The sequence below is a fragment of the Herpailurus yagouaroundi genome, unplaced genomic scaffold (genome assembly GCF_014898765.1).
Source record: "Herpailurus yagouaroundi ecotype Mexico unplaced genomic scaffold, PumYag 191, whole genome shotgun sequence".
Taxonomy (NCBI): domain Eukaryota; kingdom Metazoa; phylum Chordata; class Mammalia; order Carnivora; family Felidae; genus Herpailurus; species Herpailurus yagouaroundi.
The window spans coordinates 10,715,137-10,742,347 of NW_024412422.1; the positions used below are offsets into that span (position 1 = coordinate 10,715,137).

General features: G+C 54.6%; 1 protein-coding gene across 5 annotated transcripts in view; it reads left to right on the plus strand.

Moving 5' to 3' along the window:
- The window catches only part of HECTD4 (HECT domain E3 ubiquitin protein ligase 4), a 189,591-nt gene extending 164,183 nt beyond the window's left edge, over window positions 1-25,408 (plus strand). For 4 of the 5 annotated variants that reach the window (XM_040443841.1, XM_040443843.1, XM_040443844.1 and 1 more), the window contains exons 60-76: window positions 1,641-1,820; window positions 4,435-5,741; window positions 6,735-6,942; window positions 9,125-9,348; window positions 9,436-9,587; window positions 10,961-11,067; window positions 11,542-11,665; window positions 13,948-14,138; window positions 15,182-15,328; window positions 15,899-16,018; window positions 16,730-16,885; window positions 18,267-18,370; window positions 18,478-18,699; window positions 21,004-21,167; window positions 21,409-21,604; window positions 22,182-22,404; window positions 23,186-25,408. In XM_040443841.1, the coding sequence (XP_040299775.1) occupies window positions 1,641-1,820; window positions 4,435-5,741; window positions 6,735-6,942; window positions 9,125-9,348; window positions 9,436-9,587; window positions 10,961-11,067; window positions 11,542-11,665; window positions 13,948-14,138; window positions 15,182-15,328; window positions 15,899-16,018; window positions 16,730-16,885; window positions 18,267-18,370; window positions 18,478-18,699; window positions 21,004-21,167; window positions 21,409-21,604; window positions 22,182-22,404; window positions 23,186-23,322 (3,962 nt within the window). In that variant the 3' untranslated portion in view covers window positions 23,323-25,408. The remainder of the gene's footprint in view (window positions 1-1,640; window positions 1,821-4,434; window positions 5,742-6,734; window positions 6,943-9,124; window positions 9,349-9,435; window positions 9,588-10,960; window positions 11,068-11,541; window positions 11,666-13,947; window positions 14,139-15,181; window positions 15,329-15,898; window positions 16,019-16,729; window positions 16,886-18,266; window positions 18,371-18,477; window positions 18,700-21,003; window positions 21,168-21,408; window positions 21,605-22,181; window positions 22,405-23,185) is intronic. The other variant, XM_040443842.1, reaches the window with a different exon arrangement.
- The last annotated feature ends 1,803 nt before the right edge of the window (window positions 25,409-27,211 follow it).

Below are 27,211 nucleotides of genomic sequence, written 5' to 3' on the forward strand. Positions count from 1 at the left end.
TGCACCTGCTGCCTGGACCTCAGTGGACAGTTCCTTTCTTATCGCCAGTGGATGCTCTTTAGAGTGACGGGAACAGAGCAGCCTTGTGATTTAGCTACAATACTCCCAGCTGCGTTTCTCAAGTTCTCCGTGAAAACAAATTCTCTCCGGTGCGAGTGGCTCCCCTGGGGTTCAGGCCACAGTGAGCGTCTGCTCCCCGCCCCCCAGTCTAAGCGGTGAACCGCCTGGTGGGAGGCCTAGTTGGTGTTGTCTCCCCAGCATTCTTTGCTAAGCCTGCATGGTTTTAGGTTGAGGTGAGGCTAAACCTGTGCCCTGGGGCCAGCTGACTGTCCGGAGCAGACACACAGAGGAAAGGACAACCTGGTCACAGACTTCCACCTCACTTCCTCATCACGTTTGATAAGAAAAGATGGACGTGTGTTTGTTAGACACGATGAAATGTATTAGAGGGGTGCCCAGCTGGCTCAGTTGATTGAGCATCCAACTGTTGATTTTGGCTCAGGTTATGATACCAGGGTCGTAGGATTGGGCCTCACATCAGGCTCTGTGCTGAGAGTGGAGCCTGCTGAAGATTCTCTGTCTCTCTCTCTCTCTCTCTCTCTCTCTCTCTGCTCCCTCCCCTGCTCATTTTCTCTCTCTCTCTCTCTCTCTCTCTCTCTCTCTTTCTCTCTCCCAAAAAAAAAAAAAAAGGCAGAGGGTTGGGGCGGGGCCTTCGGCTTTTCCACAGCCCCTGTCCTTGTGTCTCTATGGAATGAAACAAAAGGAGACTACTTAAGTGATTTGGTTATTGCTAAACAACTTTATGATCTCATTTTATTAGAACCGATTTTTTCATAGCGTTTTGCCTATACTAGCTGTTTTTTAAACTTTATAATTGTAAAACAGAAGTTCTCTATCTTCTCATTCCCCAGTGATCACTATATAAACATTCACCCCTAAGTGCAGGCCAGTCACTATGGTTCCTTCTGAACTTGTCCAGAGATCTCCAGGCCCCTGGCGCCCTGACTTCTGTCTGGTCAGGACTTATAGCGGGCCTTGGGGTACGGTGCAGGATACAAGGGGGGATCAGACCTCAGGGCCTTTTTCCTCTCACTGTTGCGTCTCAGGCCAGATTCAGGCCACGGCAGTGACATAGGGTAATAAGAGAATATCAAAGCCCAAGGCCCTGGTAGTGCTAGTCTGGGCCACCCCTAGCTGATCCGCTCTGTAACTTAATTATAAGCTTAATGGTCTCACAGGATTGCAGCCACACCCAACGGCTGAGTATTTCTTTACCAAGATGGGAATGTTCCAATGAAGCACCTTTAGAGTCTGACTTAGTATTTCCCTGCTGGGTCGTTCGGCTGGTGGGTGTCTAACCAGCTGGGGAGTGTCTCCTTCCCTGTTCTCATTGCTGCCCTTTGTCCCATTGTTGTACCAACAAATGGACTCCTGGGGGGATGGCCTCTGGCTCCTCCTGCACCTGCAGCTGATGGTCTGGAATGGGGGGGCGGGGGTTACGTTTCTTTTCCCCTCCAACAGATGAGCAGGTGGGCTTTCCGGCCCTGTTCTTCCACGCACACCTGGTGGGTCCTTTTCTTAGGTTTATTTTGGCTTCAGTGCTGCCAATTATGAGCCTTTCTCCTTGGCCCCTCTTCCAGGGGTGTCTCCACCGCCCGGAGCCGTGCTGGTATTGCATTCTTTGCCTCTGGAGTTCCCTCTGGCCATGGCCTTCGCGGAGCAGCTGCTGTCCTGGAGATTAGAGGATAGCGAAGGGAGATCCGAAGATGAGCCCGACACCATCCCAACATCTGTCCTCCTACAAGTGGTGGAGCTGCTGGGTAAGGCCTCGCGGGCCCCCCGCCCCCCCGCCCCAGGATCGGGCCTGGGCGAGCTGGCTCAGTGCCAAAGGGAGGGGCTTGCACGCTGGTGGCCTCTTGTCAGGTTGCAGTCATTGGAAGAGGGCTTGCAGAGTGGACAGTAGGGTATAGCCTAGTCTTCTAAACACGTGACGTGCGGGGTGTTTTCATTATTTTGAGGGGCAGCAACTAACCGTGAAAATAAGATTAATTTTACCATACTTCACTGTAAAACCCAAATATGTGCCATTTTTGTAACTTTGGAGGTAAAAGGTGGTATGGAAGTGAATGACATTGCAAAATCAAACATCATGACTTCCTAGTTCCAGAAAGGTTGAAAAGGGGTTGCATTTTGGGGCGCCTAAGTGGCTCACTTAAGCATTCGACTTTGGCTCAGGTCATGATCTCACGGTCCATGAGTTTGAGCCCCGCATCAGGGGCTCTGTGCTGACAGCTCAGAGCCTGGAGTCTGCTTCGGATTCTGTGTGTGTGTCTCTCTCTGCCCCTCCCCTGCTTGTGCTCTGTGTCTCTCTCTCTCTCAAAAATAAATAAACATGAAAAAAACTTCTTTTAAAGGGGGGGTTGCATTTTGGCAAAACTCATAGAATGGTAAACTTTAGAGTTTTACATTTTACCATGTGTAAATTTACCTCAAATTCTAAATAAATATTGAACTCCATTAATGATATGGCTGCTTAAGTGTTCAGGGATAAAACAGACTGATGTTTGCAACTTAATTTGAAATAATCAAATCCTAAGATAAGTTTCTGGGTGAATAGATAGGTAGAAAGGTACATAAGAGCAAATTTAGCAAAATGGTAATGGGAGAACCCAGGTGGTGGGCGTACGGGCATTCACTGTGTAAGTAGTTCAGCCTCCCCATGTATTTGAAATTTTTTTATCATAAAATGTTTGACGGGAAATGATATTGCAGACTTAAATGCCCTCAGGGGTCAGACAGATGACGTAAATGGGGGAAATAGAAGGAAAGTGGGCCCGGGCACCTCATGTTCCATCAGACAATCACTGAGCCCTGCCACTCATTGCTGCATTATTTCAAAAACCGGTAATGCAGATGTTGATGCAGTTTTTGTATGTTGGCAATGAAATCAAATTCTTTAAAAAACACTGGGTGAGGGATCAGGGAAGGTGAGTGGGGAACCACTGTAGGAAGGAAATGTCTGTGACCAGCCTCCACTCACTGGCCATTTGCAGTCTTGGCAGAGAAGAATTCTCTCCAACACTGTCCTCTTATGTAAATGGCAAACAGCAGAGGAAGGACAATGGAAGGACGCCACATGAGCATCTGAGGGTGACCTTTGTTCTCTTGAATGGCTTCATGAGTGCCCACATGGCATGACAACCCTGAGTTCATTTCCAATTAAAGTTACGAAATGGATGCCTGGGTGGCTCAGTCGGTTAAGCGTCCAACTCCTGATTTGGGCTCAGGTCATAATCTCACAGTTCATGAGTTCAAACCCCGCGTTGGGCTCTGCGCTGTGAGCACAGAGATTCTTTTCTCTCCCTCTCTCTCTGCCTGTCCCCAGCTTGTGCCCTCCCTCTCAAAAATACATAAACAAACTTAAAATAGTTACAAAACAGCATCTCCCCTAAGAGATCAGGCAGTTTAATCCCCTCCCCTTATAGGTGCTGAGCCTGATTGGAGACTCTTGATAAGTCAGCTGACCTGGCCCTTGGGGCTCCGTGCCCACAGCATGAGTGTGTGAATTTAAGATACACATCTGGCACAAAGGGATCTTGATAGAAACCTGTGACCCATCTTGTCCTAGACAAATTTCCTGAACTTCAGTCCTTGTCATGCCTTCTTTGTGTGATTTCCACCATGTCTGTGAATCATGTTTGTCAGCGTTTATTGATTTTCTGGCAATCAGCTTTTTTCTCTTTTTTTTTTTTAAACTTTAAGGGGAGTTTTATGTTGCTACTTTAAGTGGAAAATTAGTGTCTCTTGCTACAACCAGAAGGTTAAAGATAAAAAATGGTTACTGTTAGGAAATTCTGACTGTTGCTGCCTGTCAGAGGCTCTGGGCCTGTGGCCCACTGTCTGTCAAAGATATATATATATATATATATATATATATATATATCAGAATATATATATAATATATACACGAGCTCACAGTAAGGCTTTCTTGTTGAAAAAACCGGGGCTGGAAGAGGAGTTAGGATACCTTGTCAGTGTGGATTTCTGTGCTAGCTGATAAAATTGGATTGTGTGCCCCCCAGAGTAAGCGTCTCATGGTTTGGGAAGTCCTGTTCTCGTGACTTGTCACTAACTCGCTTGATAACCTTATGAGAAAGAAAATGACTTTTTTTTGGTGTGAGCCATAGACGCCGGCTCTGCACGATCGTGTGGCACGGGGGTTAAGGCCGCAGGCTCTGGGGCCAGCCGGCCAGGCTTCAGCTCTTGGAGCCTCTGCTTCTGCTTCATGTGTGAGATGGGGGTGAGTAGCGTAGGTCCTGCCTCTCTCGAGGTTGCCGGGAGGGCGGAGTGCGTCACGTGGCCGGGAACAGTCCCTAGTACAGAATCGGGGCCGTACAAGTGACCGCTGCTGTTACTGTTTTATATTTGCCTCAGGAAACTTCCTGTGGACCACGGACATGGCGGCCTGTGTGAAGGAGCTTGTTTTCCATCTCCTGGCGGAGCTGCTGCGCACGGTGCACGCCCTGGAGCAGAGGAAGCACCCTGCTGGCCTGTCCTCGTCCATCGCCCTCCAGCTGAACCCCTGTCTGGCCATGCTGATGGCCCTGCAGTCGGAGCTCCATAAGCTGTATGACGAGGAGACCCAGAGCTGGGTCTCGGGCGGCACCTGCGGAGGCTCCGGGGCGGTGGCGGCCGCGGACCACGGCAGGTTCTCCACCTACTTTCACGCGCTCATGGAAGGCTGCCTGGCGGTGGCTGAAGTGACTCTGCCCACGAACATGAGTGTCACGGCCAGTGGGGTGCCCTCAACGACCGCCCCCAATCTCAGCGACTCCTCGTCCTCCTCGTCCTCCTCCCCGGGACAGACGCCACAGAGCCCCAGCCTCCTGTCTAAGAGGAAAAAAGTCAAGATGAAGCGGGAAAAGGCCTCCTCCTCTGGGAAGCGCCAGTCCTCGCGCTCAGTGGAGTCCGACTCCGCCATGCTCAGCATCGGGGGCAGCAAGCCCGAGGACATGCTGTGGTTTCATCGAGCCCTCACCCTGCTCATCATTCTCCGGCACCTCACCAGGAAGGACCCGCAGGGCCTGGGCGTGACGAGCGACGCCATCGCCGACGCCTGCCAGGCGCTGGTGGGCCCCACCGCCCACAGCCGCCTGCTGGTCATCTCTGGGATCCCCACCCACCTGGACGAGGGCATCGTCAGAGGTGCTATCCGCAAGGCCTGCAATGCCCACGGCGGGGTCTTCAAAGACGAGATCTACATCCCCCTGCAGGACGAAGACCCCAGGAAGCCGAAGGACAAGGCCGAGGGCGGCGATGGAAAAGCCGAGGCGGAGAAGACCCTCGGCTTCCCCAGCACAGACAGCCTGGAGGTCAGCACGTCCAGCAGCCTGACCCCTGCCATGAGCGTGAGCGCGTCCGCTTCCACCAGCCAGGCCTCCACCTGCAGCTCCCAGGGCATCTCGCAGACAGTCAGTGACCTCTCCGTGGATCCGCTGCCCTCCGGCCCTGAGCCGCCCATCCCTCCTGGCGTATTGGAGCCCCACGTGGTGTCCAGCCAGGAGAGTCTAGACATTTCCCTGTGCAGCACTGGCAGTCTGGGCAGCCTGGGCAGCCTGGCGGAGCCACTGGACAACGCAGAGACGGCCTCTGTGTCGGACATGGGCTCCGCGTACACGGTCACGTCCCTGGACAACCAGCCCCTCGCAGCACGCCCCATCAAAGGCTTCGCGGTCGTGGAGGTAACGGCGCTCACGCTTCGGCAACCACTGAAATCATGAGCGGCTTGAACCCCCACAAGCCTCTTTAAACCCTCCAACGTCCTTTCCAAGGGATTAACTGCTAGGTGACCCGGGGGCACTTAGGGAGCTCCCTGAAGCGGCTCTTGGAAACCGCAGTGACTTACTATGTTGATTATCTGTGTTTGAGGTCACATCTCTGCGAGTGATGTCAAGTCTGATCTCATGAAGTCCTGCAGTTCTTGCTGAGTGTGGGAGGGAGGCAGAGGGGTCTGAGGGGCCTGCCTTTCCTGGCGGATGGGCTTCAAGCGCGATCCAGCTCAGGCCTGCCAGTATAGCTTTGAGTGGCCTTGGGTCGTTGTAAATGTTGCCATTGGCGGGAGGGATCTTCACTGATGAGCGTGAGAACAGACTTGCTGTTCTGCTGGGGAGATTCTGAGTTTCCAGGTCACATTTACACGTCAAGATCCCATCTGCTTCTTGGGCCTCTTTGTCTAGAAGTCCCACCTCCTGTGTCTTCCTGCACCCTTGTGTAAGGGGACTCAGGCTCAGAGTAAAACTGTCCTCGCCTCCCTGGACACGGAGAGGAAGGCCCTCAGAAGGAAACATGCCTCACCTTCCTCTTCCAGGGAGCTCTGACAGGAAAGCTCAAGAACCTGGTGGTTAGCTTCTTCCCTAGAATCGCTTCTCTTAATCTATGCACCCTCTGCCTGGGGGCTTTTTCCGAGCCGAGCATGGACTTTAGCTCCCTCGGCATCAGAGTAAAGCCACAGACCTGGCCAGGGAGTAGCGACAGAGGTTTCCACTTGAGGTGTTCCCTTCCAAGTTAGTGCTATTGGCAGGTGGCGGAGACCTTACCAGGAGGAGGCCAGCTAGCAGGGTCAGACCGCACTCACGGCACTGAAGACGAGGACAGGGTTTCAGGGAAAGGCGGGAAGGAAAACAAGGCCATTCGTTCCTCTCCTCCAATGCTGACCCTTTTCTTTGTTCGCACAGATAAGATCCCGAGCCAAGATTGAGAAAATTCGAGCAAGTTTATTTAACAACAATGACTTGATCGGTTTGTCAAGTTTGGACGGTGAAGATGAATTGATGGAGATGTCAACGGAGGAGATTCTCACTGTATCTGTAGTAAATCAGAGTCTGTTTGATACTCAGGGGAGCCCAGGGCTAGAAGATTATTTCAATGATAAATCAATTAAAGGTGGGTTATGGATTTTTTTCTTAATGAATAGACTGTTTTTTGAGCAGTTTTAAATTTACAGGAAAAAATGAGCAAAAGTCCTCTCCTCCCTTCTTTGTACCCAATATCCCGTTTTTTTCCTAATATCCCCAATTTTTTTTGATGTTGGTTTTTTTTTTTTAATTTTTTTTGTTTGTTCATTTCTGAAAGAGAGTACAAGCAGGGGTGGGGCAGAGAGAGAGGGGGACACAGAATCTGAAGCAGGCTCCAGGGTCTGAGCTCTCAGCACAGAGCCCAACATGGGGCTTGAACTTACAAACCGCGAGATCGTGACCTGAGCCGAAGTCGGACACTCAACTGACTGAGCCACCCAGGCGCCCCAATGTTGGTTTATTTTTGAAAGAGAGAGAACGTGAGCAGGAGAGGGGCAGAGAGAGAGGGAGACACAGAACCCAAAACAGGCTCCAGGCTCCGAGCTGTCAGCACAGCTTGAACTCAAGAACTGTGAGATCGTGACCTGAGCCAAAGTCAGACGCTCAACTGACTGAGCCACCCAGGTGCCCCTCAATATCCCCTATTTTTAACCTCTTACCTGAGAAAGGAACCTTGGGGAGCACCTCTAGGGGTTGGTGATTTGAGAAATGATGTGGAGGGTGTCATGGATTTGGGACAAGAGGTTCTTTGCCCGGCTCACGGCAGTTGTCAGGGTTCTGAGGGCCATCGGGGCACTGCTGCGTTCCAGCCAGGAGACCGCCGGGAGCGGCTGTGCCACGACTCTCTTCGGAATGGACTTGTGTTCAAGTCCCATTTTGCTTTTTATCTAGCCAGGCTTCCCTCTGTTCAAGTTCAGGTGTATTTATTTTGTTCCGTGCTGTGGAGCTGGAACATACCAAGCACATGTCTGGTGATCGTTTGGTCATTTGCTTGAGGACAGTAAATGTCTCCACCTCTGCTCTAATTCTTGGGGAAGAAACCGTTCCAGCTCCTTATTCACCAAGTCCCACTTTGTCATTCTGACGACTCTTTGGGGTGGACCCTCTGTGGCTTCCCTGCTTCTTTTGTGTGATACGGAGTGTTCATCCAGGACGTGGGCCCCGAGGCCCCGCCGAGCAGAATCTAGCAGCAGACTCCCGTCTGAGGCCGACGGCTCGCCTCACTTAGAAACAGTGGTTATTTTCTTGTTAGGATTACAGTCTTTTTTTTTTTTTTTTTTTTCTAGTCTTGCTCGACATTTTTCATCCACGTCCTTTTTTTCTAAATCTTGAATATTTGAAATTTCATAGTAGTATTATAGAATTTGTTTCATGTTCCACAAGTACAAAAATATGATACCAAATATGGGCTTTGTTGTTGCCCCAATCATAAAATTTTGAAATATTCCCTCAGGGCTGGGGCCAGGGTGAGGGAAGTGAGGTCTTGGGCACAAAATTTAATGGGCTCCAAAAATCTCTGTAATCTAGACAAATAATATTTTGGTTCTGTATTTATAGAAGTCAAAGTTAATGCAAAATATCCACAACGAACAAACTGGTAAAATTAAAAAAAATTTTTTTAAGTTTGTTTATTTTAGGGGCGCCTGGGTGACTCAGTCGGTTAAGCATCCAACTTTTTTTTTCTTGTGCTCATGGACAATCTTCTTATATCTAAGAGAACTTTCTTTTCCCACTTGCTCAAGTCTTGAAGCACACTAATAATGCGAGATGTGCTCGACAGCTTGCGCTTTGCACTAAAAGCACTTGCAGACTCTGTACTCTCTTGTTCCTTCGGGACTGCCCGTCACAAACGTGTGGTTGAAGTTAAGGTAGATTAAACTGCTGCGCTAAGTAGCCCTAAGAGGACAGTGGCTCAAACCCAGTGGAAGTGTGTTTCTTGCACATGGAAGAATCCAGGGTGAGTGCTGAGGTCCGAGTCCCAGGGGGTTGTTGTGTCCGTGCAGCCGGTGGAGGGGATGAGGGCAGACTGGCCCAGGATTGCTCCCGTCTCCTGTCCCAGGACCACACCCAGCAGCAGGGCGGGCCGGGAGTGCGGCGGGGGTGTGTGCCCGCGAAGGGGAAACCAGGTTTTGGTGGCCTGCTCCTCACTGCCACTAAACGTCTATTACCCACGTTCCAAGATGAGCTGTTTCTGAGAAAATGCTGCAAGGCTCCTCCTGACGTAGCACGTTCACGGCAGAATTGTTTGGTCCTCCCCCGTTTTGTAACAGGTGAGAAGCTGGTGCCCGGTGCCAGGGAGGTGCTGACGGAGATATTTAAGAGCTGTGCCCATTCGGAACAGATGCTGAGCCTAACACCGGCAAAGCCCATCAAAGTGTCGGACATTTATCTTAGCAAGGAGCAGATCAACTCCCAGACCCCAGGCAACCTCCTCCACCTCTTCTTCACCAACGTCCGGCCTCCGAAAAAGGTGCTGGAAGACCAGCTCACGCAGGTAGATGCCCCGCCCCGCCCCGCGTGCCGGGCCTCAGGTGCGCCTTGGGCTGAGCCCGAGGACCCTCCCTCCCTCTGGTGCCCACAGATCCTGAGGAAATACGGCGTGCCCAAGCCCAAGTTCGACAAGAGCAAGTACAGCAAGGGCGGGAAGGAGCAGCACCCCGTGAAGGTGGTGAGCACCAAGCGGCCCATCACCAAGCCGCCCGCCAAGGACAAGGCTGTGCTCAACAGTGTCAGGTGCGCGCCCGAGGGGCCCGGCGTGTGCGTCCGCCAGGGGACGCGGGGCCGCCGCCTTGACAGTTTCCCCGCAAGGCTCTCCTTGCTCCCCAGAGGTGCAGACACCCTGGCTCTTCTTTGCTGCTGCACCGTCTTGGTCCCCGGCTTCGTCGACTCAGAGACACAGTGTTCCATTTTACCCAAAAGTGTAGTAAAATCTGGACCATGCAGGCTGGAAAGCAGGCCAGTCTGAAGCAATACGACATCCAAAATGCACAGAATTGTTAAAAAAAAAAAAAAAAAAAATCTGACTTCTTTTAACCACACGAAGAATGCATAGGTCATACAGAAAAACTGTAAAATGCATATTAAAAACACATCGTTACTTCATATATAGCAACCCGCTTTTAACAGTTAAGTGTATAACCTTTTATTGGTGCATATGTATTATTTTCTTAAATTTTAAAGTAGTACAAAATTCAACAGCATATGCAGTCAAAAGCGACACCTCTTCTCCATCTAAGCCTTCCTGCCGCCCTCCGTGAGATTGCCAGTGTTACTTCCAGAGCCTTCCAGAACTCTCCTGTGTACACACAAGCACATGAGCGTTCTCCCAGATGTCTCCGTACTGTACACAGGGCCTACCCCTTGCTGTTTCCATTTACTGCTAATCTTGGGGATGACCCCGTATCAACACAAAAATAACTTCGTGCCCTTTTTTTTTTTTATAGCGCCATAGTATTTCATGTGTGGGTGTGCACACATAATTAACAGAATTTTCTGCAGACATAGGCAGATGACTCTCAGGAACTCAAAACTGAATCTTTGATAGCAAAGTGTGACCTAGCAGGAGTCTCTAGAGGAATTGCTTAAAGGATCAGAAAAATCAACTGTCCTTTCATTAATTAATTATATATAAGTGGTGCTTACAAACCAGAACCGTACAATAGACTTTTCTGTGATGGAAATCTATGCTGTTTCCCTGTCTGTGCTGTTGAATGCGGTAGCCACTAGCCACAGGTGGCCACTGAGCGCTTGAAATGTGGCCAGTATGATCAAGGAATTGAGTTTGTTATTTTATTTTAAACTTTGGCTACATCTGACTAGTGACTGCTTCTTTGTGCAGCTCAAAAGTATGTAGAAGGAACATTCAAAAAGCATCTCTTTCAGAGTTTTCATAGTTAAGGCATCATTTTGTCCTAATTTGCTCAGTAAACCCCTTGGTGAGAACAGAGCTGGTCTTGAGCCCAGCCCTGTGGGAACTGCAGGCCGTGGGGGGTGCCCGGGGGGGGGGGGGGGTTAGTCTGAACTAATGGGCTTGTGAGGCTCTGCATGTCCTCTGTCAGGACAAGGTGTAGGCACAGGGATTCTGATTGCAGTGCTTTGGTCTATAGCAGGACTGCCTTAAGTGAGAAGAAGCCAACTGTGAAGCCAAAGTCCCCAGAAAAGAGCAAGCCAGATGAGAAGGACCCAGAGAAGTCACCCACCAAAAAACAAGAAGGTGAATGAGTAACTTGGGTCTGGAGACTGGTAGGCCCCTGGACCCAGCATTTGTCTGACTGGCTGGGCTCCCTTGGGGTTTAGGTGAGGCAGGGCCTCAATGCCATCTTTGTGAATTTATGGAGGTCAGCATAGCAGCTCCCAAAATACCATGTATCCAAGATGAAAAGTAGATGATGGTGATTGAAAGTAAAGATCTGGAGATCTGCTTAGAAATTCGCTTCCAGAAGGCACTTACTGGGCATTAGAACTTGAGCTTCATAAAGGCCCCAAGCAGAGCTGGAGAAGAGTCAGGCTGTGGCTCGCTGACCTCATGAGGTCGCAGGTTGTGTCAGGTCGGTGACGGACCCTGGAGGGGCGGGAGGTGGGCACTATGTGGATCGGGCCCTGCCAGAGACGTCTGAGGGCATGTAGTGGGGCCCCTGCAGTGGGAGGTTCTACCAAACTCCTAACAGTCTGAATGCTTCTCCATCAGTCCCTGAGGAGAAGTATCTGACCTTGGAAGGATTTCACAAGTTTGTCATTGACCGAGCCAAGCAAGACATCCGTAGCGTCTGGAGGGCGATTTTATCCTGCGGTTATGACCTTCACTTTGAGAGGTAAGAAGTTATGTCTCTCAACCCAGTTGATACCTTGTATAAAAATTTTTGGGGGGGAGCACCTGGATGGCTCTGTCAGTTCAGTGTCCAACTCCTGATTTTGGCCCAGGTCATGATCCTAGGGATATGGGTTCGAGCCCCCCACGCTCAGTGTGAAGCCTGCTTGGGATTCTCGCTCTTCTCTCTCTCTCCCTCCCTCCCTCCCTCTCTCTCTCTCCCCCACCCTGCTCTCGTGCTATCTCTCTCTTAAAAAAAAAATCGTTTTCAGCCACCGGATGTATTCCCAAGAAAATCCTTCCAGGGAACCATTCTGTCTGCCTTTCTTAATGCCTACTGAGTTATTTTCAAATTTTTCATAATTATTAAAGTGGGTGTTAGAACCTGTTTGGAAACAGACTCTGTTCTAAACAATAAATTCATTCTCTCACAGTTCTGGAAGTCAAGGGCTCAACAGGGTTGGTTTTTCCTGAGTTCTGTCCTTGCCTTATGGACAGAAGGTCACCTTCTCACTGTGCGCACACGGGCCACTGCCTGCCCGCTTCTGATGAGGACACCAGTCTGCTGGTCTGGGCCCCGCCCTTATGACCTCCTTTAACTTCATTAGGAAAGGGGTGGGGGGGAGATACGCTTCAGCCCCTAACAGGAATGATTTCTCTTTCCAAAGACCCTTTGTTCCTCAGAGTCCCGCGTTGTCTCCGAGTCTCTGTTGCCCACTCTCTCTCCCTCCCAGGCAGGAGCGCAGCAAGGTCACTGCCCGCCAGGTCCCCAGGGCCAGACAAGGATGGTTTCCCCTTTCTAGCCATAAGGGAGTCCCAGGCAGGCGTGACGTCTGCAAACTGGAAGACACCTGCCTACCCTACTCCAGCGCTCACCCCTGGCGCTCAAAGCAAGGTGTGCCCGGCATCAGGGAAAGAGTGGCTTAAAAAGCCACTTTCAGGATTCAGAAGCCATTTGCTGCTTGGTTCCGCCATTTTGTTCCTTCACGGAAGGCTCCGGGTCCATCCCTGGATGGGCCTGCATCATGGTGGCAGGAATGAGTTTCTTACTAAGCCAGTAGGGGAGAGAACTCTGGGGCTTTTGAAAAGTAGAATCACCTGTTTTGGACTAGAAAGTGCATTTGAAGTGGGAAGGGTGCAAATTGGACTACAAACGGATTTCCGGATTTCCAAGTGACGTGTTTGTTGCAGCTAAAGGGCTCGTTTCCGGCGTGTCACGGGGCCACCCTGTGCCCTGAGCCCCTTCCGACACCGGGCCCAAGGGCAGCCAGTGTGGGGGGGCTGTGAGGGGATCCCCACAGAGGAAGCTCGCTCTCTAAGCGCTGCTTGGGTAGGAGGGAGGAGGCCTGTCCGGAGAGGTTCTGCCATTGCCCCGAGGAAGGCCCTCCTGGCAGGATGCACCCTGTGCGGCACGTGCCCCAGTTGAGGTGCTGCAAGCTCTGGAGCTAAGGCACCCATCCACCCACCAGCCTGCCTGCCTCTCTCAGGTGAGCAGCTGAACATTTGTAGGTTAAGGACGTGCACGCGTAATAAAAAGCCCATGCAGTATAGGCAGGCACAGGGGAGAGGGCCTGTGATTCGGTGCCCAGGGGGCTTCTGTAAACGTGTCTCCCAACATTTTCTGGGGGTAGAGTTTTTCAGTGCTACGGAAGTGGGATCAGACCAGACGTCTGCCTTTTTTTTCGTTCTTCCTCATCATTCAGTGTCACCGCAGGAGAGGACTCCGCGGTCCCGTAGCCGTGGGCACTTGTGTCGTGTGTGATGTGGCTGCAGTTAAAGCGCTGCCCTCACAAACACACCTTTGCCTGTTGGCGTAGCTCCCGGCGCCAACCCTGGGACGGGGCCGCTGGCCGAGGGTAACGGCTTCAGTGAGGCCGGCGGCCGGTGGCTTCTCGGGCCCTGGCCGTGCGCGCCCTCAGCGAGCTCTCATGAGGCCAGCGCCGCCGCTATGGCTCCATCCTATAGGTGAGGAAGCCGAGGCTCAGAAAGCAGGCTTCTTTGTGGCCCAGGTCGCCAGGTGGCCGAGATTTGAGCCCAAGGGCTCCCGAGCCCCAGCCCTAGCCAGGCGCCCTCGCCCCGCGCAGGAGGGAGCACCTGGGGGCGCGCGTTGCCAAACCCCAGGAGGGATGTGCCCTTCCGGCCCCTAGGCCCCTACGCCCCTACGCCCCTAAGGCCTGCTCTGCTCCCTCCTCCCGCTGGGTCGCCACCGGCGTCCCAAGGAGGGAGGAGGAGTCCCCGGTATCCCCGGCGGCCCCGCCCCACCTCGCCCTTCTCCCCCGGCCCCAGGTGTGCCTGCATCGATGTCCGACACGCGCACAAGGCCTCAAGGAAGTGGACGCTGGAGATGGACGTGGCGCTCGTGCAGTACATCAACCGGCTGTGCCGCCATCTCGCCATCACGCCCGCGAGGCTCCACCCCCACGAGGTGTATCTGGACCCCGCAGACGCCGCCGACCCCAGAGTGGCCTGTCTCCTGAGTATGTGGGTCCCGGGGGTCTGGCTTTCGGGGACCGTCCCCTGCGCCGCCGCCGGGGTAGGCGCGCCTGCCGTGAGCCACGTGGGCAAAGAAGAGGGAGAGAAAGGCACGAAGCTGTGACTGTGGCCGAGCTAAAAGTTTACAAGGCCTCACCGTGTGCTCGGTGCAAGGAAGCCTTGGGTGCTGCTGGGAGACCACGCCCCATCACCGCACCCAGGCCTCCGCCCAGAGGTCACGGTGGATGCCCTGCTGGAGTCGGTGGCGAGGGGGCGGGGCTCAGAGTTGGCCGCACATTAGAAGCATTCTCCATTAGGAGAGCGCGCGGGGTGTCTTTACTAAAAGCTAGGAGTGCGTGTGCACCCACAAATGCACCCACAGACGTTCTCCATAAATCCGTCCGTGGAAGGTGACCGCTGGGCTTGTTTCTGTGCCTGTGCACGTGTGTGCCACAGGCGGTTTTGAGTCTGCCCACTCTTGCTCAGCCACACGGCCTGGGCCTTTGCTCTCTTCCTGATACTTCCAAGGTAAACGTGGGCCAGACGTGGTCCCGATGTCCATCTCTCCCAGCTGGAGAGGAGACGGACGTGAGCGTGAACAAGTAAGACAGTGTGCCAGTATCTCCGTGTCCAGGTCTTGACATGTGTCGCTTTTGGGGGAAAGCAGATGAAAGGTACCCGGGACTCCGTACTATTTTTGTGGCTTCCTAGAAGTCTCATTATTTTGAAGTTGAAAATTAAAAATAGCAGCTCTGCAGGGCCCCAAAGATAGGCCAAAGTGGGAGGGGGCGCCCTCGGATTCCCCGAGCGCCCGAGCCTCCCTTCTGGCCAGGCGGGGCCTCCCGCCTTTGCTTCTGCTCCGCACAGGCTCCGGCAGATTGAGGGCCCCACTTGCTGAGCGTCTCTGGGTGTCGGGGATGAGATCCCCTGCGGGAGCCTCCCGGTCCCCCCTAAGTACCCTCTCCTGATGGCCGCTTCGAACGATGGGGGCCACTTGAGTCTGTTCGTGACCGAGAGTCTCGGCCTGACCGCCCCCCGTGCCCTGCAGACGTGCCCGTCGAGAGCCTGCGCCTGCGGTTCGCCTTGCTCCAGTCCCTGAACACCACGCTGGAGACCTTCTTCCTGCCTCTGGTGGAGCTGCGCCAGACCCCCATGTTTGCCCACAGCATCGCCGCCCTGCTGAAGGAGGCCAAAGGTCAGTGCCTGCGCCCGCCGCCGCGGCCAGACCCAGCAACTGCCCGGGATGACCCTTCTCCTTTACATGTGACCTACGTGTGTCCCCAGGAACGGCGCTCCCAGCCAAGAGCGGTTACTTCAGCTATGCTTTGAAAAATTAAATTTTCTAAAGTTTTCAAGGGTTCCTGACTGGCTCAGTTTGAAGACCTCGCGGCTCCTGATCGCAGGGTCGTGAGTTCAAGCCCTATGCTGAAGGTAGAGGTTACTTAAGTGAATAAAGCTTAAAAACAAAAAGTTTTCGGGTTATTTAGAAATACATAATAAGGCTCTGATTCGCTATCTGCCAACTAGGTGTTCCTGGGCACAACAGAGTCAAGGTTCGTGCGTTACCATTTGAGCAGATACTATGAACTTGCCTCCTGGAAGGTCAGGACTATGACACCTGAGTGCCTCAGGGGCCTGAAGGGCATCCCAGGAGAGGCTAGACAGACCCAAAGGGGACAGCATGTCCTCCGCCGGGCCTCAGAGGCCACAGGGAAGGAAGGCGAGCAGCCCCATCCCAGCCTCTCTCCCACATTCCTCCCCGCAGGGCTCATCTTTTACGACACGAAGGTGACGGTCATGAATCGGGTGCTAAACGCCACCGCACAGAGGACAGCTGACCATGCAGCTCCAGAGATCACGTTGGACCCCCTGGAAATCGTGGGAGGTAAAGTTAGCTGTACAGACCAGAAAATACAACATAGCTGTGATTGAACAAAGGATTTAGTTGATTTGCACAGAAAAGAAGCCTCTAGAAGAAGGGAGTCCAGATATCCATCTGGCTGCTTCGTCTTTCTCCTCTAGTGCCCCAGTGTGTGACTCCCACCTTCAGGGTCCCCTAGTGAGCCTGCCTTCCTGGCAGCAAGAGTGAGGGGAGGAGCTCTCCACTTCCTGGAGGCTCGCCTTGGCTTCCCATCTCCCGGGAGGCCTGCCACGTGGCCACACCTAACTGCAGGGGAGGCTGGGATGTGTACGCTGAACTCTGGTTGGCCGTGGGCTTTGCTGGAGTGGGGTTCTGGCATCGAAGCAACTGGGGCGAGTGGCTGCTGGGGAGGCAGCCAGGAGTCTGCCACGGCACGAGAACCCACACGTGCCACAAATGACACGAACTGGAGGGGAGAGGACAGATGGGGAGGACACCCCCCCCTCCCCGGGGACAGAGGGAAGGCTGGGAGCCACACGGCCAAGGCACGAAGATGTTCCAAAAGTGGAGAGAAGGCAAGGCGGCAGAACCAGGGGCAGGGAGAGGGCCAGGAGGCAGGCGAAGGCCCGGCCAGGTGTCCGTCCTGGGCTGGAAGAGCAGAGGAAGGAGAGGAAGGTGCTTCGGGGCGGGGGTTGGTGGGGGGGGGGGGGGTTACTGGTTCCTCTCTCTTCCCAGGGGAGATCAGAGCTTCTGAAAACTCCTACTTCTGCCAGGCTGCCAGGCAGCTGGCCTCGGTGCCCTCATCCCAGCTTTGTGTCAAGCTGGCCAGTGGCGGTGACCCCACCTACGCCTTCAACATCCGCTTCACCGGGGAGGAGGTCCATGGCACCAGTAAGTGGCGGCCCCCGCCGGGCTCTGCAGCCAGTTCGGGTGGAGGCTGTGTTGAAAATGAGAACATGTTTGGAATTATTTTTAGTCTAAACTGCCCACAATCCCCCCCACTGGCGAGACTAAGGAAGCCGTGTCCTTGTTAGCCTGCTCTGCAGAAGCCAGGACGACCGAAGGGCTCCCCAGTGCCCCCGTCTCCCATGGGACACATCCGAACTCTGAGCCCAGCGGCCCTTCCCGGGGGAGAGGGCCGACCCAAACCGAGGGTGTCTCTGTTGTGTCCGTTCGGCACGAAGGGCACCCCCCTAGTGCTCACCAGAGGTGGGGTCCCCAAGCTGGGACGGCACTGGGCGGAGGTCCCTGGCAAGCACCGGTTCCCCGCCCGGGGGCCGGTTTCGGGGGCCTGGCCAGAGCCACCAACCGGCACCGTAGCGTGCTCCGGGCACAGCTGGCTCTCAGGACCGCGTGCTCAGCACCTTCCACTCCTCACAGCACCAACACTGCACAGGAGACCGGCCTCGTCCCACTGGACCGGTGGGGAAACTGGGACGCTGCCAACCCAAGTAGTGTCCCCAAGGTCGGGCAGCCAGCTGGGGTTCAAAGCCAGGTCTGTCCGATTCCCAAGCCCAGCCCTTGGCGGCTTCAGCGGGCCGGGGTCTCCTGCTTCTCCGTGGAAGCTGAGTGAGGACATCTGTCCCCAGGCGCGTCCTGTGCGTGGCTCTGACCAAGCAGTGGGCACGCACGGCTGTCCTCTGAGCTTCCTGACCTTAGGACGTTGACAGGGGGTGCACAGGGGAGAGGGGATCCAGCCACAGAGAGGAGTCGGCAAGAAAACCGCAGGCACGTTTGGAATGACGGCAGCAGAGATGCTGATGATCGCCGGTTGCCCTTTGCGGGCGTTCGTGCGTCAGGCTGTTCGGCTGGACGCTGCTCACCGAACAGATAGACGCTGGGCACCTGGGCCTGGGGGGAGGGAGGGGAGCACGGAGTAGCACGGGCGGCCCCACTCCTGGTGCAACCCGGAGCGACGGAGGCGGATTAAACGAGCCCGCGGATCCGTGTAAGCTCCCGGCAGTGCCAGATACGCAGGGCTCTGCGTCCGGTCTCTCTGACTCCTTGAAACTAGCGTGCGACGTAGGTACGGTGACTGTCCCCCTTTGACGGATTGGGTCCCTGAGAAGTGATGACCTGGGTGTCACCCAGCCAGTGAGTGGCCCGGCAGGACTTGACCCCAGGTCTCCCCACCCTCAGGCGAGCTCTGTCTCCGCCGCAGCCGAGTTCAGGCCGGCAAAGGAGCTGCCGTTCCTGGCGGGCCGGGTGGGCCGGGCGGGCTGGCGGGGCCCCCGATGCCCCCGATGCCCATCAGCCTCCATGTGTCCCGCAGGCGGCTCTTTCCGGCACTTCCTGTGGCAGGTGTGTAAAGAGCTGCAGAGCTCCTCACTGTCCCTCCTGCTCTTGTGCCCCAGCTCAGCCGTCAACAAAAACAAGGTAAGACGGCCGAGGCGCGGGCCATGGCGGGGCAGTGGCCGGGACCTGTGTTCCCGGGGAGGAGGGGAGGCGCCCGGCAGTCGCTGCATCTCTGCCTCTGTGTCCAGGGCAAGTATATCCTGACCCCCAGCCCCATCACCTACGGGGAAGAGCAGCTCCTGCACTTCCTGGGCCAGCTGCTGGGGATTGCGATTCGAGCAGATGTCCCTCTTCCCCTGGACCTCCTGCCTTCCTTCTGGAAGACTCTGGTGGGTGAGCCTCTGGACCCTGACCAAGACCTGCAGGAAGCAGACATACTCACCTACAATTACGTCAAGAAATTTGAGAGCGTAAGTGAGTGAGGCATTTATTCTGGGGACAGCAGCACTCCAGAGCAGTGTCCCCGGGGCTCGTGGCTGCCTCTGTGATCTGCCATTTGCTGGGCCTCCAAACCCCGGGAGCCCAGGCTTCCCCCCAAGGACCGATCGGGGTCTCCCAGAGAACGTTAGGGAACGTGAGCTGTCTCTGCCGGGCTTGCTTTGTGGGGACAGAAGCCTCTCTGGCTTCTCTTCCTGCTTGATGGGGCACATCGGTCACTGCCCATCTGCTGCTGTTGGGCCTCCCAAGGACACAGGGGTGAAGGGTTCCCGGCAGCTGACTGAGCAGGCAGGGATGTCAGGGTGGGGACTCCTACAAGTGGACCCACTTTCACTTTTAAGAGCTTGGTTTTGGGTGGCTCAGGTGGTTTAAGTGTCCGACTTCCGCTCAAGTCATGATCTCCTGGTTTGTGAGTTCAAGGCCCGCATCAGGGCTCAGAGCTGGAGCTGCTTCGGATTCTGTGTCTCCCTCTCTCTCTGGCCCTCCTCCGCTCACACTCTCTCTCGAAAATAAACAAAAGAGAGTTTGGCTTCAGGGCCTCAGAGCACAGGAGACCGGCTCTTGGGGGTCACCTGGGATTGGCCAGGGACAGAGTTGGGAACGTAGCTGTCCGCTTCGTGCCTGGGAACGCCGAGAGGTAGTGAGAGCTCGCCACGTCTGACCGGCCCCCTGGCGGGGGTGTGGTCGGCGCTCAGACTGCCAGCTGGGCCCGTGGGACCCCTTCAGGTCTGTCCACCGGTTAGCGTCGTGGTAGCCTGCCGTGGGCCGGGCTCTGGGCTCTCGCCCCAGCCATGGGAAGCTTCCAGGCTGTTCTCCCGATACGCGAGGCCCTGTTCGGAAGGGCTGTGTGCACGAGTCCTCGTGACGAGGCTGGGAGGAAGGGAGGCTCAGAGAGGAGGGTGGGCTGGGAACAGAGCCACCGGGGGGAACCTGGGCCCGTCTGGCTGAGAAGCCTCCTCAAGCTAGAGACAGAGTGTGGTGGTGCCCCTGCCCCGGCCCTGCCCCTTGACTCCCCCGCTGCCTGTGTTCACAGGGGAGCAGACTGAGGCCGGGCCGAGGCGGCTCTCGACGGGAACCCCGGCCGAAGGAGGCACAAAACCGGGGGCCCCCTGAGGGGCCTCGTGGCCAGGCTGTCTGTTGTCCTCCTCCCCTGAGCCGCCACTTGAGGGCAGCCGGCATGAGGGCGCACCAGAGCCAGGATCTCGGATTAGTGGCAGAAATGGGGTTGACAGGGAGTGATCTAAAAGGTCAACGCGGGACGGCCGCTCTGGGCGAGGGGTTTAGGAGTCCCTGCCCGGCACTGCGTCAAGAAGTCCTCCTGGGGCTACGGGTAGCAGCGAGGGCCTGGGGTGCGCGGGGGGATATGAGACAGTGTCCAGGAAGAGCGTCCAGCCGAGACTTCTTTCCGAAGGCGCAGGGCAGAGCCACGGAGCGAGTTGGGACACCAGGCTACAGCAGGGTTGGGGCGCACAGACCAGGCAGAGAGATTCTGAACCTGTGGTGCTCGTTCCAGTCCCCTTCAACGTGCCAGAAGGGCAAGTTTGTTCTTCTCTGGGCCAGACCCCAGCATCTGCTCAGTAGCCCAGCGGGCTCCCTGGTGTCTTTTGGACCCTAATTTTGGCGTCTTTAAATGATTTGCTTTTAAAACTAAGTATGGATCGGGGCGCCTTGATGGCGTCGTCGGTTAAACTTCTGACTTCTGCTCAGGTCACGATCTCGCGGTCCATGAGTCCGAGCCCCGCGTCGGGCTCTGTGGTGACGGCTCGGAGCCTGGAGCCCGCTTCCGAGTCTGTGTCTCCCTCTCGGCCCCTCCCCTGCTCACACTCGGTGTCTGTCTCTCTCTCTCAAAAACGAACGCGTAAAAAATAAATAAAACTAGACACGGATGTAGGTTTGGCTTCAGGCAAGGCTGAATCCTGGTGCTCAAATGATGTCCTCAGTAATTGGTTTCAAGATGGCCCCTAGTAGCACAAGATGTACATCTTAGAGTCGTGTCCACACCAGTGAAAGTGCGTTGCCGCTTCCAAATGGTAACAGGAAAAGCCCTCCAATTTGGGTTTCATTAGGTCTCAGGTTGGCCTGGGCCACATACCTAACCCTGAACTCCCGGCAAACCGATTGGCCAGGCCCGTGCCACGTGCACGTTCATAATGGCCAAGGGTGGTCCCCGTGCGAACAGTGCCTGGTGGCTGCCCGACTAGAGATTCGGGTTCCGTCTTCCCGGGGACCCTGGGAGCAGGACAGGCAATTAGCCTCCGTCTGCCTCCGCCCTCCAGATCAACGACGAGACGGAGTTAGAGGCCCTCTGTGCCGAGATCGCCTCCCAGCACCTGGCCACCGAGAGCCCCGAGGGTCCCAAGCCCTGCTGCAGGTTCACGTACCTGACCATGACGGGCGAGGAAGTGGAGCTGTGCAGCCGCGGCCGGCACATCCCCGTGGCGTGAGTGTGTGCGCGAGGGGAGCGTTGGGGCGGGCGGCCTGGGCGCCGGGTCAGGTGATGGATCTCACCAGAGGGACGGCTGTGGGGCGGGATGCGGGGTGCCAGGAAGGGTGGCGTGCGTTCGGCAGCGGGACTTTATTAAGAAGGCCCCAGCTGTGAGGCGGGTGACGGACGCCCGGAGGCAGGAGAGGCAGGACGCCCGGTAACCGTTTCCCCTCGCCCGGGCCCCCCGCACCCGCAGGTGGGAGAACAAGGACATCTACGCGGCGGCCATCCGGAGCCTGCGGCTGCGGGAGCTCCAGAACGCCGAGTGCGTGACGGCCGTGAGGGCGGGCCTGGGCGCCGTCATCCCCCTGCAGCTGCTCACCACGCTCAGCCCGCTGGAGATGGAGCTGCGCACCTGCGGCCTGCCGTACATCAACCTCGAGTTCCTCAAGGTCGGTGGGCGGGGGCCTGTCCTGGACCCCCCCCCCCCGCGGGCCCGGGGGCGGGGCTCGCGCGCGCCCCCCCCCCCCCGGCGCCCCCCCCCCCACGTCACAGCTGGGGAAGCCGGAGCTTGAGTCACTTGCCCGGATGCGGTGGGGTCGGTCTCACCCCCAGACGGCTGGCCTCCGGGGCCCGGGTCTTGAGCCTCGTCCCGAGGCGAAGACCGTTCTTGCCAAGCCCCATCCATTCCTCAGGCCGCACCCCGGCCTCCCAGGCTGGCTTCTTGCTGGCAGCGAGACCTTGAACAGTGACTTCACATCTGGTGGGGACAGTGACAGGACCTGCCCGGTGTGTTCACGGTGGTGGGGCGGGGGTGGGGGGGGTAACGCTCGTGGAGCCTCTGCTCTGGGCGCGGTCTCCGGGCCGCAGCCACGCGACGGGCGCGGGCACGACTACCTCCGTGGCCTTTGTCGTTGTCGTGGTCTCATAACCTATGTCCCGCGGCCGTTTCCCCGCCGCAGCCACCCGGGGCAGTGCGGGGTGAGCAGAGGCCGGGGCCGCTCACATCCGGGGGCCTTTCTTCCCCAGGCCCACACCATGTACCAGGTGGGGCTGATGGAGACAGACCAGCACATCGAGTTCTTCTGGGGGGCACTGGAGGTGTTCACGCAGGAGGAGCTGTGCAAGTTCATCAAATTTGCCTGCAACCAGGAACGCATCCCCTTCACCTGCCCCTGCAAAGACGGGGGCCCTGACACAGCCCACGTGCCCCCCTACCCCATGAAGATTGCTCCCCCAGATGGCACAGCAGGTACCGCCTTCCCCTTGTCGTGTTCCGAGTGGGACGCACAGGCCCTTCTCTCAGTGGGAGCTGGGGCTGCTGGGCCCTGCAGGAGGGAGGGACGTCAGTGGCCAGCTGAGCCCAAATGTAAATCGGGGGACGGGCCTGCGCAGGGGAAGGGGTTGTCATGTGCCTCCCAAACCTGACTTTGGCCAAGAGTCAGTACAGGCCCAAGGTTGGCCTATGTTCTGGGTTTTTTTTTTTTTTTTTTTTTTTTAAAGGATTCACCATTCTTTTTTTCAAGTTTTATTTATTTTTGAGCGAGAGTGCAAGCAGGGGAGGGAGAGGGGGCGACATTGTACTGACTGCATTGAGCCCAATGTGGGGCTTGAACTCATGAACTGTGAGATCATGACCTGAGCTGAAGTCGGACAGTCAACCAACTGAGCCACCCAAGTGCCCCTACATTCTGATAACTTTAAAAAGCTAACGGGGCTTTTTAGAAATGTTTTAATTTTCCAACTTCTAAACGTAGAAAAATAAGAAAACAACCCTTTGCTGACTGAACAAACCTGTCTACCACCAGATTCCCTCACAGGTCAGCCATCTGCTCCCTGTGCCGTACAACTTCCTGTGCCATTTTCTCCTCCAGAATCTTCTCTTGCCCTGCCCCCGCCCCTCCTCCTGCTTGGGCCTCGGTTAGCTTCAAGCTACCCAAAGAAGCAAACCTGAAAGCAGGGCGGCCAGTAGGTCTCCCTGGGATCAGAGCCCAGCCTCTGACACTGGCCTGGTGGGGGTTTTATTTTTGCAGGTTCCCCAGACTCTCGCTACATCCGAGTGGAGACCTGCATGTTCATGATCAAACTTCCCCAGTACTCCTCTCTGGAAATCATGCTGGAGAAACTTCGTTGTGCCATTCACTACCGTGAAGACCCCCTAAGTGGCTGAGGGGAGGGAGCCCCGGAGTTAGTCCGTCACCGAGGCACCGCTCTGCCGGCTTGGGAAGCCTGCCACTGAGGGCACATTCCCTCCAGGCCCTGCGTGAGGAGTTGGCGACGTTTTGCTTTTCCGAACTTTTGTCCACGTTCCAGGGCTTCCTGGAAGACTTAACCTTTTGTATTTGTATGTTTTGTGATGGGTTGGTTCTTTTACACCTGTTTGTGGTATGTTTGTAGGATAGTTTAATTCCCAGGCAGCCTGTGTCTCATTTGATCTTCCCGGACATTGTCTCTCATGGCCACCGGATTCTGATGCCATAAGGCCCCAGTTAGTTCCACATCATGGAACCACCCAGCAGGAAGGTGGTGGTGAGATGCCTGCGGCCGGCCACACAGAGCATCCTGTTGTCTCTTCACAGCATCTTCACAGGTCTGTGGCCCTGCCCCTCCTGCCTTGAGCTGGAGTTGATCCTGGACGCAGCTCCCCCAGGCCTCCTTCCATCTTGAAAGGGTTGGGCCCCAACATGGGAGACACACAGGGATCTTTCTGTGTTCATCTTCCAGCTTTCGAACCTTGTTTATGGTCTGGGTTTTTCAGGAGGAAAAGCACCCCGGTGGCTGCCCGTCCCTTCCCCCTCAGCCCTCTGCTCTCCGTCTCTCCTGGGCCCCTGACCTGACAGTTTCCTGCTGAATGTTCCTCAGGAGACCAAAGGGTTCATTCTGACCTTAGTTCACAGCCAGGCGTGTCCCAGCTCCAGGAGTTCAGGACGCCTAGAGGAGGAGGGACGGACAGTGCTCGGGGGAGGGGGGGGCTTTTTCTGAGACTGATTGAACAGGAAAGCACATGATTCAAGCCTACCCCCCTTTTGTACTCAGAAACGGCCCTTCCTCACCACAGTGTTGGTGACAGGAGGAACAGAAGGGCCACACGCCCATTTTAAAAAGAGCGGCTGACTGAGGTGCTCTGCTCAATTCAGGGTCTACTTCGGTGACCAAGACCTTCCAAGGACCACTATGCGGTCCTTCTGCCCCTCTGGCCAGGCCCGCCCCTTGTCCCCTCGCCGCCCCATGTGAGCGTGTGCGCCAGGGTGGAGCTGCTCCAGGCTCCCCCGCTGCCCCAGTGCATTTGTGCCCCAAACAGGTCTTTGTCCAATGGTACTTTGTTCAAGAGCAGCATATGCCGGCTTGTTTGACACTGTCATTTTGGGCCTTGCCAGTTCTCCTGGAATTGCATCACTGTATTTATTGTATAATATTGTGAATACTGAAGGTTCTGAGTGAGTGCTGACTAGAAGGTTCTGGAGTGTGCATGCTGGGGAGAGAAAGCTGTGCTTTTCCTTTCTCTGCTGTGGCCCTGGCCTGTTGGGAAGATGTATGGATTTTAGAGTTAGAGCCATTAGCAGCCATCTCCTCCCTCTTATTCTTAGGAAATGCGTTAAGGACCATTACTGAAGTGATTCCCCAACCTAAGGAAAAGCTAAAACTGGATGCATCAGTTATGTTTGATGCAGGAGCAGTCCTGTCTGGAGAGGAGGGCCTGCACGCAGGCTCCTTGCTTGGAAGGAAGATGGTTGGCTGCTGCCTCCTGGGGGCCAGAGCCCCGTTGCCTGGGGGTCAGACCAGGACGTAGTCCTGACAAGGATCCTCCTATTTCATTTCTGCATAACGAGAGCCTTTGGATTATTAGAAGTGGTTCTTCCTCTCTGTATTTTTAAATTCTTGGTCCCCTCCAATCCTTCCCATCCCTTAAATGGACTCAGAATTGTTAGCTACCTCCCCAAGGGGGGTTTTGGGAAGCTGCTTTTGGCCCATCACTTGATTTGATGACAGCTGTGAGTAAGATGTCTGCTGCTAACACGCTTCTCCCAGAGAGCACATTGAGAGGTCCAGACTGATCCAAACCTTGGCCCTAAAAAAACGTGTGCTGTAAAGTTACTTGATGTATATTTATTATAATTATTTATGGTTGCATTTAACAAAGTTTTCATTCAGTTTGAGGCTATTTACACCATTGCTGTGTAAAGGAAGCTCACTACAGGAAAAAAAAAAAAAGTCACACCAATAAATAACCTTCATCTAATTTTGACTTACCGTAAGAGTTGTGTGGTCATCTACTCACTGAAAAGATACAATGACTGACCTGCTTGGACTGGGCGGCTCTGATCCTTAAGTGTGGTCCAAAGGTTAGGAATTTGTTTCTAATTATTGTCTCTACACTTGATGTGATTCTTACTCCCTCATGCTTACCAACTAATCCTTCCCCCCCCCCCCACCTCCCCCATTCAGCCCCTCGAACCTGGTTGTCATACAGAAAGGATAAGTGAAGGGATGGAAATCCAAGGTCAAAGCTAAACCTCACCCTGCATCTTCTGCCCCCCCTGCTCATACTGGAGCTAGTCTGAACTCTTAGGCCAGTGGGAGGGTTTTCCTCAAGCGGATAATTGCAGTGGAAGGGGGTGGGAGCCAAGAGTGGATTTAGAACTGTACAAAAGGGAAATGCAGAGAAGATAAAGACTCAGGGCTGCTTTCCTGAGAGATGTTCAGCTCTCGTGCACAGCTGTCCGTTGCCACCCCCACAGGGAGCTCTGTGGTCTGCATGCAGGAGAATCCAGTCTCCCAGACATGGTCCTGCTCCATGGGAGGGGGAGGTCCTCAGACCCATTTAGTTCTTCTCTTGACCCTACCTTTCTTACACTTAATAAATGCCAACTTTTAGCGAAAGTGTCCCACTTATGTCTTTATTATAAGAAGACCAAGGGTCCTCTTGGGTGAGGAACAACTCCCCTCAGGGTGCTGGAAACAGCAAAAGCCACCACTCAGAAGCTGGGGTGGATGGGGATGCCTTGTGTGGAGAGTCCCAGCTGAGCACAGCAAGAATTTGCTCTCCAGGATGGCTGAGGCCATCTCCTTTAAGAGTTGCTTCTTTAAAAAACTATGTTCAAAATTACGCTATCCAATAATAGAAGACATTCATCCTCATTAGTCATCAGGGGAAAGCAAATTAAAATCACAAAATCTATACAACCACCCCCAAAAAGGAAAGTACCAGGACTGGGGGAAGACATGGAACCAACAGAACTCTCCTCTGGATGTGGGGAATGTAACCTACAACTACTCTGGAAACCTGGGTGCCCTCCACTACACACCCGTTAGACCAATCCCACCTCTAGGTGTACGTCCACCAGAACACCCACCCATATTCACCAAAAGACGTGTAAAAATACAGCAGCAATAATAGTAGTAGCCAAAACTAGAAACAAGTTGAAGGTCTGAAGTAGAAAAAGTTACGGCACACAATGGAATACCATACAGGAAGGAAAGCAAACTGCTACCTGCAACCTATAGGTGAGTCAGAAACACAGTGTTCAGCAAGAGGAGTCAAGCATAAAAAAATACTTCATGGTATGAGTACTTTTAAATAATGAGTTCATTTAAATGTTGAAAATAGAAAAAAATAACATCTTAAAATGTCAAGATTGTGGTTATTCTGGGTCCCAGAGAGGAGGATAGAGAGTATGAGGGGTGTTCTGGTGTCCTGGTAATGTTTTTGATATGGGTGGTGGTGACAGGTGTTGAGTGAACCCTATGCTACCATGCACTTTTCTGTAGGGATGTTCTACCGTATGGATAGTTTCTTAAAAATACAAGCGGACCAGCGTGTCTGGCTGGCTCAGTTGGTAGAGTATGTGACTCTTGATCTCTGTTTAAGCCCCATGTTGGGTGGTGGTACCTACTTAAAAAAAAAAATCCCAATGCCTCCGTGCCAAAAAAAAACCACAAAATGAAATCAGGAAATAAAAGCACACATTCCATCCTCATGAAACCAAAAGAAATCATTTGAGTCCACAATTTCTCAAAGGACAGCTACTGAAAGAATAAATGACTTAAGAGGACATCAT